The 21104-nt window shown below is 43.8% G+C and overlaps 1 protein-coding gene across 1 annotated transcript in view; it reads right to left on the reverse strand.

The window, feature by feature from the left end:
• LOC135522277 (synaptic vesicle glycoprotein 2A-like) overlaps positions 1 to 21104 on the reverse strand; it is a 48510-nt gene that overhangs the window by 18435 nt on the left and 8971 nt on the right. The window contains exon 2 of the mRNA XM_064948381.1: positions 5910 to 6677. Coding sequence (XP_064804453.1) covers positions 5910 to 6516 — 607 coding nt within the window. The 5' untranslated portion in view covers positions 6517 to 6677. The remainder of the gene's footprint in view (positions 1 to 5909; positions 6678 to 21104) is intronic.

Below are 21104 nucleotides of genomic sequence, written 5' to 3' on the forward strand. Positions count from 1 at the left end.
TCCCCCAACACAGCACGTACAGAGACCCAGTGAGGGACAAAGAGGCAGAGAGAGAGAGAGAGAGAGAGAGAGAGAGAGAGAGAGAGTCCACACACATGCCGTTCACACAGACACAAACACAAGCATATACGCATGCCAGAGCACATGTGGGAGAGTGCCACTGCTGGGAGTCCATACTTACACATCCATTACATACGAAAGCATGCACACATACCATATGTAGGCTAGAAAACAACCCACACATGCATGACTGGATGTCAAATGAGTCATCTCTATGTCAGTGTGATGTGGATGATCAGACACTGAATACATCTAAATATGAAAACGGCCATTGACAAAATAATCCATATGGACCAGTATGACTTTTGGCCGAACAACAAGAGAGGAGAACGGAATGGTGATGGAGAGAGATTGTTTTGAATCCATTCTCAATCCTGCAGTGCTATAAAAAACATGATACCCCTTTTAACACCCCATTCAATACGCTGACCTCACTCCCCACATCAAACTAAAAACAACAAGACAAACAAAATGAATCGATAAAAACATGCACAACACAGCATGCCAGTAAAACGGAGAATGAGTTGAATGTGTTATGACCATAGCCCTCGTTCATTGTGTCCTTGCTGAATGGCCAAAGAGAGATGGCGTGTTAGGCATGGAATCTGACTGGACATTGTCCCCCAGGAAGGGAAATGGTCACGTGAGTAACTTCGCACAGCACACACCATTATCTTAATGAGCCTATGCTATGGTCTCCAGTGTGCAGTATATTATGCTACAAAACACCTGAACCAAAGCATGTATAGGATTTGGCTTGGATTTCAGAGACGGTTTGAGAATTAAAGGGGGCATTCAGTAGTTACATGGGCAGTGAATCCTGAAGGCCTTGAGATACTGTAAACCCATATAAAGTGTGTTAAAATAATAAGAGTATGGGGAACATTTTATATTAAAGGGATACTTGTGGATTTTGGCAATGAGGCTCTTTATCTACAGTCGTGGCCAAAAGTTTTGAGAATGACACAAATATTAAATTCCACAAAGTTTGCTTCAGTGTCTTTCGATATTTTTGTCAGATGGAACACTGAATTATAATTACAATGCATAATTACAAGTGTCAAAGGCTTTAATTGACAGTTACATGAAGTTGATGCAAAGAGTCAATATTTGCAGTGTTGACCCTTCTTTTCAAGACCTCTGCAATCCGCCCTGGCATGCTGTCAATTAACTTCTGGGCCACATCCTGACTGATGGCAGCCCATTCTTGCTTGGTGTTTGTCAGAATTTGTGGGGTTTTGTTTGTCCACCCGCCTCTTGAGGATTGACCACAAGTTCTCAATGAGATTAAGGTCTGGGGATTTTCCTGGCCATGGACCCAAAATATCGATGTTTTGTTCCCCGAGCCACTTAGTTATCACTTTTTCCTTATGGCAATGTGCTCCATCATGTTGGAAAAGGCATTGTTCGTCACCAAACTGTTCCTGGATGGTTGGGAGAAGTTGCTCTCTGAGGATCTGTTGGTACCATTCTTTATTCATGGCTGTGTTCTTATGCAAAATTGTGAGTGAGCCCACTCCTTGGCTGAGAAGCAACTCCACACATGAATGGTCTCAGGATGCTTTACTGTTGGCATGACACAAGACTGATGGTAGTGCTCAACTTGTCTTCTCCGGACAAGCTTTTTTCCGGATGACCCAAACAATCGGAAAGGGGATTCATCAGAGAAAATTACTTTAAGCCAGTCCTCAGCAGTCCAATCCCTGTACCTTTTGCAGAATATCAGTCTGTCCCTGAGAGAAGTGGCTTCTTTGCTGCCGTTCTTGACACCAGGCCATCCTACAAAAGTCTTTGCCTCACTGTGTGTTCAGATGCACTCACACCTGCCTGCTGCCATTCCTGAGCAAGCTCTGTACTGGTGGTGCCCCAATCCCGCAGCTGAATAAACTTCAGGAGACGGTCGTGGCTCTTGCTGGGCCTTCTTGGGCATCCTGTAGCCTTCTTCACAACAATTGAACCGCTCTCCTTGAAGTTCTTGATGATCCGATAAATGGTTGATATAGGTGCAATCTTACTGGCAGCAATATCCTTGCTTGAGAAGCCCTTTTTGTGCAAAGCAATGATAACGGCACGTGTTTCCTTGCAGGTAACCATGAACTCAATCAGCATGACAGAGGGATCTCCAGCCTTGTCCTCATCAACACTCACACCTGTGTTAATGAGAGAATCACTGACATGATGTCAGCTGGTCCTTTTGTGGAATGGCTGAAATGCAGTGGAAATGTTTTGGGGTGAGAGAGTGAGAGAGCTAAAGAGAGTGAGAGGACTAAATAGAGTGAGATGACTAAATAGAGTGAGAGGACTAAAGAGAGTGAGATGACTAAAGAGAGTGAGAGGGCTAAAGAGAGTGAGAGGGCTAAATAGAGTGAGAGGACTATAGAGAGTGAGAGGGTTAAATAGAGTGAGAGAGCTAAAGAGAGTGAGAGGGCTAAAAAGAGAGCTAAGGGCTAGAGAGGGCTAAATAGAGTGAGAGGCTAAAGAGAGAGGGATAAAGAGAGTGAGAAGGCTAAAAAGAGAGAGCTAAATAGAGTGAGAGGACTAAATAGAGAAAAAGAGAGAGGACTAAAGAGAGTGAGGCTAAAGAGAGGAAAAGAGAGTGAGAGGACTAAAGAGAGTGAGAGGACTAAAGAGAGTGAGAGGGTAAAGAGAGTGAGAGGACTAAATAGAGTGAGAGGACTAAATAGAGTGAGAGGACTAAATAGAGTGAGAGGACTAAATATAGTGAGAGGACTAAAGAGAGTGAAAGGGCTATAGAGAGTGAGAGGGAAAAATAGAGTGAGAGGACTATAGAGAGTGAGAGGGTTAAATAGAGTGAGAGGAGAGTGAGAGGGCTAAAAGAGCGAGATAGCTAAAAGAGAGCAAGAGACTAAAAAGAGAGTGAGAGAGGGGACTAAAAAAGAGAGCGAGAGGGCTAAATAGAGTGAGAGGGATAAAGAGAGTGAGAAGGCTAAAGAGAGTGAGAGGACTAAATAGAGTGAGAGGACTAAAGAGAGTGAGAGGACTAAAGTGAGAGTAAAAGAGGGCTATAGAGAGTGAGAGGGAAAAATAGAGTGAGAGGACTAAATAGAGAGAGTGAGAGGGTTAAATGAGAGGGCTAAAGAGAGCTAAATAGAGTGAGAGAGCTAAAGAGAGTGATAGGGGAAAATAGAGTGAGAGGGATAAAGAGAGTGAGAAGGCTAAATAGAGTGAGAGGTCTAAATAGAGTGAGAGGGATAAAGAGAGTGAGAGAGGCTGAGAGGACTAAAAATAGAGGACTAAATGAGAGGGAGTGAGAAAGAGCGTGAGAGGGGAGAGCTAAAGAGAGTGAGAGGACTAAATAGAGTGAGAGGACTAAATAGAGTGAGAGGACTAAAAAGAGAGACTAAATAGAAAGGGCTATAAAGAGAGAGAGGGCTGAGAGGGACTAAAAAGTGAGAGGGCTGAGAGGACTATATAGAGTGAGAGGGTTAAATAGAGTGAGAGAGCTAAAGAGAGTGAGAGGACTAAATAGAGTGAGAGGACTAAAGAGAGTGAAAGGGCTATAGAGAGTGAGAGGGAAAAATAGAGTGAGAGGACTATAGAGAGTGAGAGGGTTAAAGAGGGCTAAAGAGAGTGAGAGGCTAAAAAGAGAGGACTAAATAGAGAGGGGAGATGGATAAAAAAAGAGAGCGAGAGGGCTAAAGAGTGAGAGAGCTAAATAGAGTGAGAGTGAGAGAGGGCTAAAAGAGAGTGACTAAATAGAGTGAGAGAAGGCTAAAGAGAGTGAGAGGACTAAAGAGAGCTAAATAGAGAGGGAAAAGAGAGTGAGAGGACTAAAAGAGAGCGGCTAAAGAAGAGAGGCTAAATAGAGTGAGAGGATTGAGAGGGCTAAAAGAAAAGAGCGCTAAAGAGAGAGTGAGGACTAAAGAGAGTGAGAGGGCTAAAAAGAGAGTGAGAGGACTAAATAGAGAGTGAGAGGACTAAATAGAGTGAGAGAGGATAAAAGAGCGAGAGCTAAAGAGAGTGAGAGGGCTAAAGAGAGAGGCTAAATAGAGTGAGAGGGCTAAAGAGCGTGAGAGGACTAAAAGAGAGACTAAATAGATTGAGAGGGCTGAGAGGACTAAATAGAGTGAGAGGGCTAAATAGAGTGAGAGGGATAAAGAGAGTGAGAAGGCTAAATAGAGTGAGAGGGCTAAAGAGCGTGAGAGGGGAAAGAGAGTGAGAGGACTAAATAGAGTGAGAGGACTAAATAGAGTGAGAGGACTAAAGAGAGTGAGAGGGCTAAATAGAGAGAGCTAAAGAGAGAGGGAAAAATAGAGTGAGAGGACTATAGAGAGTGAGAGGGTTAAATAGAGCTAAAGAAGTGAGAGAGAGGGCTAAAGAGAGTGAGAGGACTAAATAGAGAGAGAGGACTAAAGAGAGTGAAAGGGCTAGTGAGAGAGAGTGAGAGGGCTAAAAAATAGAGTGAGAGGACTATAAAGAGAGTGAGAGGGTTAAATAGAGATGAGAGAGCTAAAAGAGAGTGAGAGGGGAAAAGAGGAGCTAAAGAGAGGGCTAAATAGAGTGAGAGGAGAGGGATAAAGAGAGTGAGAGGACTAAATAGAAGAGAGTGAGAGGACTAAATGAGAGTGAGAGGGGAAAAAGAGAGTGAGAGGACTAAAAAGAGAGACTAAATAGAGTGAGAGAAGGCTAAATAGACAGGACTGAGAGGGCTAAAAAGAGAGTGAGAGGGCTAAAAAGAGAGTGAGAGGACTAAATAGAGTGAGAGAGGCTGAGAGGGCTAAAAGAGCGTGAGAGTGAGGGGAAAGAGAGCGAGAGGGCTAAAGAGGACTAAAAATAGAGTGAGAGGACTAAATAAAGTGAGAGGGCTGAAGAGGGCTATAGAGAGTGAGAGGGAAAAATAGAGTAAAGAGAGAGAGGACTAAAGAGAGTGAGAGGGTTAAATAGAGTGAGAGAGCTAAAGAGAGTGAGAGAGGGGAAAAGCTAAAGAGCGAGAGACTAAATAGAGTGAGAGGCTAAATAGAGTGAGCAAGGGCTAAATAGAGTGAGAGAGCGAGGATAAAGAGAGCTAAAGAGTGAGAGGACTAAATAGAGTGAGGCTAAATAGAGTGAGAGGACTAAATAGAGTGAGAGGGCTAAAAGAGTGAGAGGGCTAAAGAGAGTGAGAGGGCTAAAAAATAGAGTGAGAGGGCTAAAGCTAAAGAGCGAGCGTTTTAAATAGTGAGAGGACTAAATAGAGTGAGAGGGCTAAATAGAGTGAGAGGGCTAAAGAGAGTGAGAGGGCTAAAGAGAGTGAGAGGGAGGGCTAAAAGAGAGAGCGAGAGGACTAAAAAGAGAGTGAGAGGGCTAGAGGGCTAAAGAGAGTGAGAGGGCAAGAAAGTGTGAGGGCTAAATGGAAAGAGAGTGAGATGGATAAAGAGAGTGAGAGTGCTAAAGAGAGCGAGAGGGCTAAAGAGCTCAATAGGGCTAAAGAGAGTGAGAGGGGTAAAGAGAGCGAGAGGACTAAATAGAGTGAGAGGACTAAAGAGAGCGAGTGGACAAAAAAGATTGAGAGGGCTAAATAGAGGGAGAGGGCTAAAGAGGGTGAGAGGGCAAGAGAGAGTGAGAGGGCTAAATAGAGTGAGAGGGCTAAATAGAGTGAGAGAGCGAAATAGAGTGAGAGTAGTAAATAGAGTGAGAGAGCTAAAGAGAGTGAGAGAGCTAAATAGAGTGAGAGGAGTAAATAGAGTGAGAGGGCTAAAGAGAGTGAGAGAGCTAAATAGAGTGAGAATGCTAAAGAGAGTGAGAGGGCTAAAGAGAGTGAGAGAGCTAAATAGAACCAGAACCGGAATAGAGAGAGTGTAATACATTTAGAATAATCGACAGCAGGCTGGCCATTAGAACCATCTTACCCAACATGCCCTTGCTTTCCTCTGACAGACACATGTCCTTCTCTGCACTGGGCAGCACAAAGCCCACCACGAAGATCTCCACACCGTCCGCCATCAGCGCCAGCCCCAGCACAAAGTACAGCGTCCACTGGAACTTCCCATGGCCACACTCCTGCAGGATGGTCTCGTACTGCTGGGCCAACTCCTCCTGATCCTTCCTCCTCTCTGCCTCGAACTGGGCCAGGTCCCTGATCTGAGCTTGGGGGGCAATCCCGTCCACCGGTACCGTTTTTCCGGACTCTGCCCGGGGGATTCCCTGATACTCGCCCTCGTAGATCTCATCGTCTTCGTCGTGACCTTCCGTGGAGTCGCTGTGGCCGCCCTCGTCGTCGTTGGCCCGGCTGTCGTTGCGGTAGTAGCCGTCGCCATCTTGGCTCTGCTGCACGGGGTAGTCGTCATCGTCGTCCTCTTCCTCGAAGCGCTTGTACGAGCGCTTGGTGTACTCGTCGGCCATTTTGTCCACGCTGCGGCCCACCTTCTTGCCCGCCTGCTTCTTCACCACCTTGGCAATGTCTTTGGCGCCGCGGATGAAGTCCTGCCGTCCGTCTCGTCCATAGCCGTCGTCCATCTTGGCTCTGGCGGTGAGGTTGGTTGCTGCTAGGAATGGGTGATTTCAGGAGTGGCACAAGAGCATGGGTGTGAACTGGGGATCTCTGTGGATCTGGAATTCAGCACCACGGACAGCTCTTCTATCAGCTACAGCCAGAATATTTTCCTCCAAATTGAGACCTGGAATGAAAGAGAGGATTCTGTTAGAATGGCACCTCCAACAGTGTAAAGAAACTACGCAGCATCAACTGTCCATCACAGTTCTCACTCATTTTCACTCCAACTTCCAATCAAGAAATACAAACGATGGTGTTTCCATACTGTTCCAATTTTCACAAGAGTATACACCTGCGTCTGTACATGACAGCTGGCCGGGCACTTTAATTGGGAGGATGGGCTCATAATAACGGCTTGAACGGATAAATGGAATGGTATCGAACACATCAAACACCTGTTTGATACCATTCCATTCACTCCATTCCAGCAATTATTATGATCCGTCCTGCCTCCTGTACTGCACGTGCCACAGAAAGCCAAACTCAAGTGAAGTCAGTAACCACATGGAGGTTCTCAATACCTGTATTCATTATTCTCAGCCCACCTTATCAGACCCAATGTAATGTCCTTAATAAGTGGACATGGCAGCTTTAAGTAGAAAATGACAGAAGAGCTCTTGTTCAAACTCAGTGGCCTACATTGATTGAGTCCCAGTTATCTCATTGGTCTCTCCCAGCCCATCCACAGGTCACAGCATGGCATTTCCAATGGCTCTCGGCTTGAATCAAACCTTCAAGGGAACATACTGCTACGCTGACGGCCCAGTTAGGAGCACTGCAATTACATTTGTTCCCAGGAAGTCTATAAAGAGACATTATTACCTCCTGTCTGACAATCTGGAGAATGGGGTGATATAAGCCTATATGTCTAGCAGGTGAATGCGTTAATACGATGAGCTACAGTAGGCAATTAGGTAACACTACCAGTTTCTTTTGGGAGATAGCTTAGTCCTTCAGCGATATCACTTTAAAATCATCTTGTGGAATTCAGTGAACTGATGTGGCGTGGTAATAATGTTTTCTTAGTATGTCTAGTGTGGTCTAGTGTGGTCTAGTATGTGTCTAGTGAGTGTCTAGAGAGTGTCTAGCGAGTGTCTAGTGTGTGTCTAGTGAGTGTCTAATGAGTGTCTAGTGAGTGTCTAATGAGTGTCTAGTGAGTGTCTAGTGAGTGTCTAATGAGTGTCTAATGAGTGTCTAGTGAGTGTCTAGTGAGTGTCTAGTGAGTGTCTAATGAGTGTCTAGTGAGTGTCTAATGAGTGTCTAGTGAGTGTCTAATGAGTGTCTAGTGAGTGTCTAATGAGTGTCTAGTGAGTGTCTAGTATGTGTCTAGTGAGTGTCTAATGAGTGTCTAGTGAGTGTCTAGTGAGTGTCTAGTGAGTGTCTAGTGTGTGTCTAGTGTGGTCTAGTGAGTGTCTAGTATGTGTCTAGTGAGTGTCTAGCGAGTGTCTAGTGTGGTCTAGTACGTGTCTAGTGAGTGTCTAGCGAGTGTCTAGTGAGTGTCTAATGAGTGTCTAGTGAGTGTCTAGTGTGTGTCTAGTGTGGTCTAGTGAGTGTCTAGTATGTGTCTAGTGAGTGTCTAGTGAGTGTCTAGTGTGGTCTGGTATGTGTCTAGTGAGTGTCTAGTGAGTGTCTAGTGTGTGTCTAGTGAGTGTCTAGTGTGGTCTAGTATGTGTCTAGTGTGGTCTAGTATGTGTCTAGTGAGTGTCTAATGAGTTTCTAGTGAGTGTCTAATGAGTTTCTAGTGAGTGTCTAGCGTGTGTCTAGTATGGTCTAGTATGTGTCATTTGAGTGTCTAGTGAGTGTCTAGTGAGGTCTAGTGAGTGTCTAATGAGTGTCTAGTGAGTGTCTAATGAGTGTATAGTATGTGTCTAATGAGTGTCTAGTGAGTGTCTAGTGAGTGTCTAGTGAGTGTCTAGTGAGTGTCTAGTGAGTGTCTAGTATGTGTCTAGTGAGTGTCTAGTGAGTGTCTAGTGAGTGTCTAGTGAGTGTCTAATGAGTGTCTAGTGAGTGTCTAATGAGTGTATAGTATGTGTCTAATGAGTGTCTAGTGAGTGTCTAGTGAGTGTATAGTGAGTGTCTAGTGAGTGTCTAGTATGTGTCTAATGAGTGTCTAGTATGTGTCTAATGAGTGTCTAGTGTCTAGTGAGTGTCTAGTGAGTGTCTAGTGAGTGTCTAGTATGTGTCTAATGAGTGTCTAGTGAGTGTCTAGTATGTGTCTAGTGAGTGTCTAGTGTGTGTCTAGTGAGTATCTAGTGTGGTCTGGTATGTGTCTAGTGAGTGTCTAGTGAGTGTCTAGTGTGTGTCTAGTGAGTGTCTAGTGTGTGTCTAGTGAGTGTCTAGTGTGTGTCTAGTGAGTGTCTAGTGTGGTCTAGTATGTGTCTAGTGAGTGTCTAATGAGTGTCTAGTGAGTGTCTAATGAGTTTCTAGTGAGTGTCTAGCGTGTGTCTAGTATGGTCTAGTATGTGTCATTTGAGTGTCTAGTGAGTGTCTAGTGAGTGTCTAGTATGTGTCTAGTGAGTGTCTAATGAGTGTCTAGTGAGTGTCTAGTGAGTGTCTAATGAGTGTCTAGTGAGTGTCTAGTGTCTAGTGTGTCTAGTGTGTGTCAAGTGTGTGTCTAGTGTGGTCTAGTAGTGTCTAGTGTGTCTAGTATGTGTCTAGTGAGTGTCTAATGAGTGTCTAGTGAGTGTCTAGTGAGTGTCTAGTGAGTGTCTAGTGAGTGTCTAGTGTGTGTCTAGTGTGTGTCTAGTGTGGTCTAGTATGTGTCTAATGAGTGTCTAGTGAGTGTCTAGTGTGTGTCTAGTGTGTGTCTAGTGTCTAGTGTGTGTCTAGTGTGTGTCTAGTGTGGTCTAGTATGTGTCTAATGAGTGTCTAGTGAGTGTCTAATGAGTGTCTAGTGAGTGTCTAGTGAGTGTCTAGTGAGTGTCTAGTGTGTGTCTAGTGTGTGTCTGTCTAGTGTGGTCTAGTATGTGTCTAGTGAGTGTCTAGTGAGTGTCTAATGTATGTGTGTCTAATGAGTGTCTAGTGAGTATCTAGTGAGTGTCTAGTGTGTGTCTCGTGTGTGTCTATTGAGTGTCTAGTGTGTGTCTATTGAGTGTCTAGTGAGTGTGGTCTAGTAAGTGTCTAGTGAGTGTGGTCTAGTGAGTGTCTGGTGAGTGTCTAGTGTGTGTCTAGTGTGTGTCTAGTTAGTGTGGCCCCTTGTCCACATTTCCTTCCCTATTTTTTCCTTTTTCTCCACTCATCTCAGCCTTTCTCTATTACCCTTCTCCTTCCCTGTCTTCCTCCTCTCTTCTTTCTCCATCCTTCATCTCTTTCCCTCTTGTCATTCTCACCCCCTCCTCACGCTCATTCTCTGTCACTCCTTCCCTATCTCTGTTTCTCTCTCTCTCTCTCTCTCTCTCTCTCTGTTATTTGTGGGTAAGGATAATTGGTTCTCAGCTTCACTCTGTTCTCTCTGTTTTGTATTCCTCTCCTCGTGTCCCTATCGGCAACACTAACCTGACTGGGCTGTGCCGTTTAACCTCCCAGAGTCTCTCTGCTCCTGCTAGTCTCCAGAGATAGTAGGCAGGTTAAACCTTGACCCGGAGAACAAGGCCGACAGAAAAAAGGCCAGTCTAAATCTGGCAGCTGAGTGGTCTGCTCTTTTCCCTGCACCTCTGTCACCATTAACACGCACAGGTCTGTCTAATTTGTCTTACAGAGGAATACAGCAATACAGCCAAGGGAAACAGATGCAGTCAGATTGTCAGATTACTATACAGTATCTTTAGAGAGAAAGTGTGCACACTGTTCATTGAAATCCCAGCACAATATATAGCCCAGACTACTATACAACCTTAAAATGTGATGTTTCTTTAGTGAATACTAATTTGATTATCTCAGAAATGTGACTGTATGCTGTTAGTTTGATAATAACACCCATCTGAAATGGTGGTGTGTAGGAGACAGTGTGAAGCTGATCCCTTGATAGAGTGGTGTTGGTGCCCACTGTGGCTGCCTAGTGCTATTGGATTCTCTGGCCCTTTGAAGAGGAGGAGACACAGCAGGAGAAGAGAACAGGCCTCAGGGAGGATCCATAGACCATAGCTGAACCCAATGACCATGCACACACTCTGAAATACTGTAACAGTCCCCACCCTTCTTTGGTTAGTGGCCCCCCTTTTATCTGTTTTACAGTGCTCACTATTTTACAGTGCTATTTCAGCTAGTACCTGTTAGACAAGGGGTACTCTCTGGTGCTGTGATTCAGTACCTGGTACCTAAAAGGCACATACGTAACTACCAAGTCAACTGTGTAACAGGCTACTATTACAGCCTTACCAAACGGACTACTTCCTGTACTGTATTAGAAGTGTCCTGGTTAAGTAGCATGAGATCAGATGGGATAGAAACTGGAGGAGATGAGGGAAGGGGCTGGGGGGGGGAGCAGCTCACACAACAGACTGGCAGAGATCACTGAACCCAAAGGTCTTCTGGGAAGACTGGGTTTCCAAGAAACACTCACTTAGACTGAAAATGAACCCCGGAAACAACAGCCGCTATATCAGTCATCTATGACCTCTGTCTTTTCTACCAAGTCAATATAGCGTGGCTATATACAGGGGGTACCGGCCATTTGATTAGATGTTCAGGAGTCTTATGGCTTGGGGGTAGAAGCTGTTTAGAAGCCTCTTGGACCTAGACTTGGCACTCTGGTACCACTTGCCGTGCGGTAGCAGAGAGACAGTCTATGACTAGGGTGGCTGGAGTCTTCCTCTGACACCGCCTGGTATAGAGGTTCTGGATGGCAGGACGCTTGGCTGCGGTGATGTACTGGGCAGTATGCACTACCCTCTGTAATGCCTTGCGGTCGGAGGCCGAGCAGTTGCCATACCAGGCAGTGATGCAACCCGTCAGGATGCTCTTGATGGTGCAGCTGTAAAACCTTTTGAAGATCTGAGGACCCATGCCAAATCTTTTTTTTCTCCTGAGCGGGAATAGGTTTTGTCATGCCCTCTTCACGACTGTCTGGTGTGCTTGGACCATGTTAGTTTGTTGGTGATGTGGACGCCAAGGAACTTGAAGCTGTCAACCTGCTCCACTACAGCCCTGCCGATGAGAAAGGGGGCATGCTTGGTCCTCCTTTTCCTGTAGTCCACAATCATCTCCTTCGTCTTGATCACATTGAGGGAGATGTTGTTGTCCTTGCACTACACGGTCAGGTCTCTGACCTCCTCCTTATAGGCTGTCTCATCGTTGTCGGTGATCAGGCCTATCACTGTTGTGTCATCGGCAAACTTAATGATGGTGTTGGAGTCGTGTTTGGCCATGCAGTCATGAGTGAACAGGGAGTACAGGAGGGGACTGAGCACGCACCCCTGAGGGGCCCCCGTGTTGAGGATCAAATCAAAATCAAATTTATTTATATAGCCCTTCTTACATCAGCTGATTTATCAAAGTGCTGTACAGAAACCCAGCCTAAAACCCCAAACAGCAAGCAATGCAGGTGTAGAAACACGGTGGCTAGGAAAAACTCCCTAGAAAGGCCAAAACCTAGGAAGAAACCTAGAGAGAAACCAGGCTATGAGGGGTGGCCAGTCCTCTTCTGGCTGTGCTGGGTGGAGGATCAGCGTGGCGGATGTGTTGTTACCTACCCTTGCCACCTAGGGGTCGGCCCGTCAGGAAGTCCAGGATCCAGTTGCAGAGGGAGGTGTTTAGTCCCAGGGTCCTTAGCTTAGTGATGATCTTTAAGAGCATGATGGTGTTGAACTCTGAGCTGTGGTCAATGAATAGCATTCTCACATACAGGTGTTCCTTTTGTCCAGGTGTGAAGAGGGCAGTGTGCTGAGCAATAGAGATGTCATAATCTGTGGATCTGTTGGTGCGGTATGCAAATTGGAGTGGGTCTAGGGTTTCTTGGATAATGTTGTTGATGTGAGCCATGACCAGCCTTTCAAAGAATTTCATGGCTACAGACGTGAGTGCTATGGGTGGGTAGTCATTTGACAGGTTAACATAGTGTTCTTGGGCACATGGACTATGGTGGTCTGCTTGAAACATGTTGGTACTACAGACTCAGACAGGGAGAGGTTGAAAATGTCATGAAGACACTTGCCAGTTGGTCAGCGCATGCTGGTAATCCATCTAGCCCTGCGGCCTTGTGAATGTTGACCTGTTTAAAGGTCTTACTCACATCGGCTGCGTAGTACGATTCAATCTTAGTCCTGTATTGATGCTTTGCTTGTTAGATGGTTTGTCGGAGAGCATAGTGGGATTTCTAATAAGCTTCCGGGTTAGAGTCCCGCTCCTTGAAAGCTGCAGCTCTACCCTTTAGCTCAGTGTGAATGTTGCCTGTAATCCATGGCTTCTGGTTGGGGTATGTACGTACAGTCACTGTGGGGACATCGTCATCGATTAACTTATTGATGAAGCTAGTGAGTGAATTGGTGTACTCCTCAATACCATCGGATGAATCCCCAAACATATTCCAGTCTGTGCTAGCAAAACAGTCCTTTAGTTTAGCATCTGCTTCATCTGACCACGTTTCAATAGACAGAGTCACTGGTGCTTCCTGCTTTAATTTTTGCTTGTAAGCAGGAATCAGGAGGATAAAATGAAGGTCAGATTTGCCAAATGGAGGGCGAAGGAGAGCTTTGTATGTGTCTCTGTGTGTGGAGTAAAGGTGGTAAAGGAGTAAAGGTCCCTCTGGTTGCACATTTAACATGCTGATAGAAATGAGGTCAAACTGATTTAAGTTTCTCTGCATTAAAGTATCCAGCCACTAGGAGCGCCACCTCTGGATGAGCGGTTTCCTGTTTTCTTATGGCAGTATACAGCTCAGTGAGTGCGGTTTTAGAGCCAGCATCGGTCTGTGGTGGTATATAGACAGCTACGACAAATACAGATGAAAACTCTCTAGGTAGATAGTGTGGTCTACATCTTATCATGAGATACTCTACCTCAGGCAAGCAAAACCTCGAGGCTTCCTTAGATATCGTGCACCAGCTGTTGTTTACAAATATACATAGGAATTCGCCCCATGTCTTACCAGAGGCTGCTGTTCTATCCTGCCGATAGAGTGTATAACCCGTCAGCGGTATGTTATTAATGTTGTCGTTCAGCCACAACTCTGTCAAACATAAGATATTACAGTTTTTGAAGTCCCGTTGGTAGGATATATGTGCTTTCAGTTCATCCCATTTATTTTCCAGCGATTGAACGTTGAATAACAGTACGGATGTCAAAGGCAGATTAGCCACCCGTCGCTTGATCCTCACAAGGCACCCCGATCTCTTTCCGCAAAATCTTTTTTTTTCTCTCCTGCGAATGATGGGGATGAGGGCCTGTTCGGATGTTCGGAGCATATCCCGCCGACTCATTAAAACAAAATTCTTCATCCAATTCGAGGTAAATAATCGCTGTTCTGATGTCCAGAAGCTCTTTTCGGTCATAAGAGATGGTAGCAGCAACATTACATACAAAATAAGTCCCAAAGGCTTCCATTAGCAGATACTGTGACACTGAAACATGGTTGCATGTCAAGGTAAATTATTTAGATTGCATTGAATTGCATGTTAATATTCTCTACATATCATGTCCTCTCCTTGTTCGCTGCTGGGCTAATATAGGCCAAAATATTGTATGCGGATTTGCTTCATCCACTTCACATGGTAAAGTGTGCATTAGGTGCTACCAGAGTGGTACATAGAAACCTGATTTCCATATAAATGGCAATGAGTGAGATGGCCCCTACTGGCCCTTGAAATCCCTGCCTCTGAGTCAGACCCTATCTGCTGGCTACAGATGTAGGATCTTAAACTGATCACATTTTGTTGCTGAGAATTTTCCTGCACAGCATGAAATGCAAACTTGTAGTGTATTTGAGTTTTAAAACGGCTTTTAAAGTTTGTGTTTTCCACTTTGAAATTTCAGACTTGATTTGCCCTTACGAAAAAATGTATCAACCCCTACAAAAATGTCCATTAATGAATTATAATCCGCATAATAATTCACATTTCCTGTTGCTGTAGGATTACTTTCCTGCTGTAGCAAACTGGCTCAAATTAAGATCCTATATCTGTATGGCACGGGAATCCTGAAGCCATTGCATTTAAACCAGGGTCCATTGTACCACAAGCATCTTTCATGGAAGAGAAAGCACAAGAGAGACAATCTTCCATTCCTACTGAACAGAGCTTGATGTGCAGGTGGGAATATGAATTGTGGTAAAGCCAAAAGGCAGAAGCACTTGAAAAACATAAGGAGGTAAATATGAAATGGAAATCCTCCTGTAGGACCTTTGGCAGGTGAACACGAGCAGACATACAGTATGCATAAAACATGAGGCTTGCTGTAACAAGCAGGTTTCCCAGGAAGGGAACAACCCTGTGGTTGCATTACACATGGAGTTAGTGCGTAAAGAGGAGGAAGCTCAAGAATAGTTCTATATGCTGATTTGTATGCCAGCAGCCTCTCTAAGAAAACAACATTGAATACATTGAATCATTGCATACTTTGACAACAGTATATTCATTGGCAATGAGATTGGAAATGTGGGCTGAGAGGGAATCCAATGAATCCATGTTGATATGAATTATTTTCAAAGAAGAGAAAATTATATCATTTGAAACAGACAGATAATGTTTCAGAATATGTCGCCATGCAAAAAAACTGTCCCTTGTGCCTGCCTGTATTGGTGGAGGAGTTTCCTGCCTTAACATCATTAGTGGTTAATGGGCCATAGTTTACAAGGATCCTTACACAGAATGACTCTGTTGGGAGCTGTCTGCTTTGGTAAGACATCTCAATCTAGCAACCAGAGGACATATTTCATGTGTCGTCAGAGAAGATGAATGAGGCCCTCCCAGAGGACATATTTAGTTCTGTGTTTGGATAAGAATGCGTGCCACTAAAACAGAAGAGTAAAAGCTGTATTAAACCTCCCCCACTGAAATATAGTTACTCCTTACTCCCAAAAGGTCTAACCTCTGCTCCTGATCTTTAATAGTTTAAAAGGGCTATTACTCACCTACCCCATTCTAGAGACCCTGGTGTACCTTACTTTAATGGTCCACTGAGCTAGGCTATTCTGTAAAAGAGCTGCTCCACAACGAAAAGCATATTGTATCATCTCTTAGCAATCCAAGATCTTCAGTGCACATAAAACCGCCCACCTCTGCTCTTGGTCTAGAAATCTTGATCTTCACACAGCGCCTCAGTCAATCTTCTATCCCTCTCGGAGACACCAGCCGGTTGGCTGGCTGTCCTTTGTCTCCATGGTCACGACTTCAACACCAGGAGCCACTCACTACTAAATGCAATGAGCTAGCCATCACCATCAGATTTCTCTTTAACCATCCACCCAACTGATAGATATGAGTAGGTACAGATAGGCTCTTTAGCCTGGAATAATAAACCATTCTCTACTTGAGAGTTATGCTGCATCAAGTATGTGGCTGTTAGTACTAAAACAACTTGAACTAATCTGTGAGTCATGATGTGGGCATTTGGCCACAACAAGACAGCAAATCCGTTTGGAAATATGCAACAACAAAGGGCTTAATATACGGGATAAACAGCAAGAAAGTCGATAAGATAACAATGTAATGAGTTATTCCAAAGTAAAGCACATCTCCCATTGGGCCTGGCATCTTCAATGAAGTGTAAATTGATAATAAATTAGGTGTCCAAAGGGAGCCGGACCAAAACCCAGCTGTCGTTTGCCAGTGATGAAAGACTTAATTATTTAAACCTATTTCCTTCTAGTGAGCTGAGAGGATGCCAGGGGGTCAGTGGAGCTCCTCTCTACACCACACACGAAACCGGAACAGAGCAGCAGCTTGCTCACAATAAAAGAGAGCAGAGAGAAACAGGAAATAACCTACCCTGAAGCTAAGATAACGCTAGCTAGCACGTTAAAACTGAGGCAGTGCACTAAAGCGGAACAGCCTTTTGCTCTGGCTGAAGCTACTGTATTTGCTTAACTTAAAAGGCACTACCACGGCTAAAATACAGCTAGTAAATTTAGACTCGAGCACTGGGCTAGGCAACAGTCAACCGCTGAAATTGTGTGGGTCAATTTCCAATCAAATCATTGCGAATGCTAAGGAGCATTTGCTAAATGTGATACAACACTGTCAATTTCCACCCTAAAACCATTGTGCTAATAGTAATGGAGGAATATATGCCAAAGTTAAAGACAACAACAAGTTCAGACAGTTCTGTGCCAGAAGGGTATGTCACCATGGCTTAAAACAATTCTAGTTTAGTGCTAATGCTACCAGGGCTATTAATCCACCCAAGAAAGTTTATGAGTTGGAAAAACGATGTATGATAAAGAGAATACTAGAGACATAGGCCCAACTTTATGTCATGCAGTATAGGCCCAAATTTATGTCATGCAGTATAGGCCCAACTTTATGTCATGCAGTATAGGCCCAACTTTATGTCATGCAGTATAGGCCCAACTTTATGTCATGCAGTATAGGCCCAACTTTATGTCATGCAGTATAGGCCCAACTTTATGTCATGCAGTATAGGCCCAAATTTATGTCATGCAGTATAGGCCCAACTTTATGTCATGCAGTATAAGGTGTGAGACAATCAATAAAAGTCACAAGTCAATGAAAACAGATACAATGGAGTAGGCCCTATAACTCAATATAAGGCTTGCTTGCACAGTACAGTTGTCTGGCTGGCTGTCCAAAAGCCTTGTTTGTTTAATCACAGTACATGAGACCCTACATACCTTTTGGTGTATAAATTTGTACAGTAAGCTGTATCGATCTTTGTGCACAGTGTCTCCCTCTGTTCAAACAATGGAGTAAGGAGGGAATATGATGCTTCCGTTTCAGTCGACTCTCTCTGACTCCTCTGTTTACAGTTCACTGGAGCACAGATTGTCAGTCACTCTGCCAAGGACAAGAGTCAAGATCCCGTTACAAAATGGCATGAGTGGCTTGGGGAGTCTGTCAGTAAAAGCTAACTGTTGTCATATATCCTACTAGCAAGAAAACCCTTCCACAGAAAACCCACAACTGTGCTGAATAGGGACACTTCAATTTAGCCTTTGGCTACACTTGGATAAGCTAGGTGAATGTGCATATAAATCGGTCATTTAGATCCACTTCAAACAGATCTCCATTTGACAATGTGGGGTATATATCCACCAAAGAGAGAAATGCATGTGATAAAGGAGTGACATTTTATTCAGCGGAGGCTTTATAAACGTTTAGCGGAGACAGTGTTGCCGGGGAGAAGTCAGCCAGTAATGGAGTAAGAAGATGGATGACAGTAGGACTAAAGACACCAAACAGAAAGATAGTGCACTGTGTAGACAGGTCTCTACTCTCCTACTCTAATCATATCCTCCTGACTAAACTGTGGTTTGATGAAATCCCACAGATTCTGTATGTGGTAAGACAACTCAATTTACTTCCACGAGAGTATAGTTTGCCTCAACAATATAGTATTGTTTGGCTGTCCAATACAGTAGTCTGGCAGGTGCTTACATGAACTAGCTAATCAGGAAGATTATCCATAATGCTCTGGATGGAGTTTACAGTAAACTATGATTTGAGGACAGAAGAGTGAATGAGATTGGCTCTTCATGGATGTTTTGATCTACAGAGATTTTGTGACAGGGTACAAACAGCAGGGCTTTAGCATTGTGTCAAGGTTACACCTCTCTAGGGATGCATATACAGTTGAAGTCGGAAGTTTACATACACTTGGAGTCATTAAAACTCGTTTTTCAACCACTCTATAAATGTCTATGTTAACAAACTATATCGTTTTGACAAGTCGGTTAGGACATCTACTTTGTGCATGACACAAGTCATTTTCCCCAAAATTGTTTACAGACAGATTATTTCACTTATAACTGTATCACTATTCCAGTGGGTCAGATGTTTACATCCACTAAATTCACTGTGCCTTTAAACAGGTGGGAAAAATTTAAGAAAATGATGTCATGGCTTTAGAAGCTTCTGATAGGCTAATTGACATAATTTGAGTCAATTGGAGGTGCACCTGTGTATGTATTTCAAGGCCTACCTTCAAACGCAGTGCCTCTTTGCTTGACATCATGGGAAAATCAAAAGAAACCAGCCAAGACCTCAGAAAGAAAAATTGTAGACCTCCACAAGTCTGGTTCATCATTGGGAGCAATTTCCAAACTCCTGAAGGCACCACATTCATCTGTACAAACAATAGTACGAAAGTATAAACACCATGGGACCCGAGAAGAACGTACTTTGGTGCGAAAAATGTAAATCAATCCCAGAACAACAGCAAAAGACCTTGTGAAGATGCTGGAGGAAACAGGAACAAAAGTATCTATATCCACAGTAAATCAAGTCCTATATCGACATAACCTGAAAGGCCGCTCAGCAAGAAAGAAGCCACTGCTCCGAAACCGCCATAAAAAAGCCAGACTACGGTTTGCAACTGCACATGGGGGCAAAGATCGTACTTTTGGAGAAATGTCCTCTGGTCTGATGAGACAAAATAGAACTGTTTGGCCATAATGAGCATCGTTATGTTTGGAGGAAAAAGGGGACGGTTTGCAAGCCAAAGAACACCATCCCAACCGTGAAGCATGGGATTGGCAGCATCATGTTTTGGGGTGCTTTGCTGCAGGAGGGACTGGTGCACTTCACAAAATAGATGGCATCATGAGGAAAATGATGTGGATATATTGAAGCAACATCTCAAGAAATCTGTCAGGAAGTTAAAGCTTGGTCGCAAATGGGTCTTCCAAATGGACAATGACCCCAAGCATACTTCCAAAGTTGTGGCAAAATGGCTTAAGGATAACAAAGTCAAGGTATTGGAGTGGCCATCACAAAGCCCTGACATCAATCCTATAGAAAATGTGTGGGCAGAACTGAAAAGTGTGTGCGAGCAAAGAGGCTTACAAAACTGATTCAGTTACACCAGCTCTGTCAGGAGAATGCACCCAACTTATTGTGGGAAGCTTGTGAAAGACTACCCGAAACATTTGACCCAGGTTAAACAATTTAAAGGCAATGCCGCCAAATACTAATTGAATGTATGTAAACTTCTGACCCACTGGAAGTGTGATGAAAGAAATAAAAGCTGAAATAAATCAGTCTCTCTACTAATATTCTGACATTTCACATTCTTAAAATAAAGTGGTGTTCCTAACTGACCTAAGACAGGGAATTTTTACTTGGATTAAATGTCAGGAATTGTGAAAACAAAGTTTAAATGTGTTTGGCTATGGTGTATGTAAACTTCTAACTCCAACTGTACCTCCACTTCTAATCACACACTCTTTCTCTCTCACCCTCTCTTTCTCTAACCCTCTCTCTCTCACCCTCTCCCTCACCCTCTTTCTCTCACTTCCATGTTGGCGCTCTGCCACCTCATCCAACTACAGATGTCTATAATAACCCCCCCGTGTAGGTGTGTGCTACACTGTCATCACTCTAAATCACAATTGGAAGCAGACCGCCTTCATAAAAGGACATGTTTGTCTCAATGATTATAGACTGGACCTATAGGTTGTTAATTCCCAAGCATAATAGGGTGCAAACAGTACCATCTGCACATTATAGAACAGGTCTTTTCTGATGATGACACTTCAGATGATAGATGCCTTTTGAATTTAATAAGATAAGAAGTGTCCTTAGTTACAACCCAAAACAGATCAGGTCACCACCAATGAAGCCAAAGCCACTATCAACTCTCATTGGTTGTGTTTACACAGGCAGCCCAATTCTGATATTTTTTTTTCTAATATTTGGTCTTTTGACCAATCACATCTGATCTTTTCACATCAGATCTTTTTCAGAGCCAAATATAACAATAATGTGCAATTGAAAACCCACTTGTTCTTACATCGGTTCAAAATACCGCCTTCAACAAGGCAAAAGGAAGTGTCCTTTCCAGCTGTGGATCAGCTGTCGGTTGGCATGATCACATATCTTCCCTTGAGCTATGCTATTCTGGTGAGAAGACATGCTAAATGTTACAGCATATTAACTAGAACTTCCGAAAAGGTATGAATGAAATTAGCAGAACATAATAATAAAATTGATCAGAATTGGCCTGCCTGTGTAAATGCGGCGGCCATTGAGGATGACTAAGAGGTAACATAATAGAATATTTAATGGAAAAGCTCATCAACACCAAGTTACAGTACAATACTGCAGAGAGAGAGAGTGGCTTGGAGTCATCAGCAGCCTTGCTATAATCATCAGAAGTGTAGCTAAAGCAGCTCAGCTAAACTGCAGCTCCAGTGCATTATGACTCGTGCCAGTAATTGCCTGCTGATGTCCACTATTAATAAACACACAATCAAATGTGAATTAAATTGCTGGGAATTTCCGCATATATGATTTGAAGTGTTATGGTCCAAATGAATAGCAATTGGCTTCAGATTTACTGTACATGGTGAGGAGAGAAGACGCATGGCCATGATTAGTCATGGGGAAAACCATCAATATCCTTTATAGGTAGCTGCAGTAATCTTCATCCCTGTTTCTTCACTACCTGGGTAGGCCGACAGTATATTTAATTATAAGCTGGGTGGTTCGAGCCCTGAATGCTG

This window comes from Oncorhynchus masou, chromosome 30 (assembly GCF_036934945.1).
Source record: "Oncorhynchus masou masou isolate Uvic2021 chromosome 30, UVic_Omas_1.1, whole genome shotgun sequence".
In the NCBI taxonomy this organism is placed as follows: Eukaryota; Metazoa; Chordata; class Actinopteri; order Salmoniformes; family Salmonidae; genus Oncorhynchus; species Oncorhynchus masou.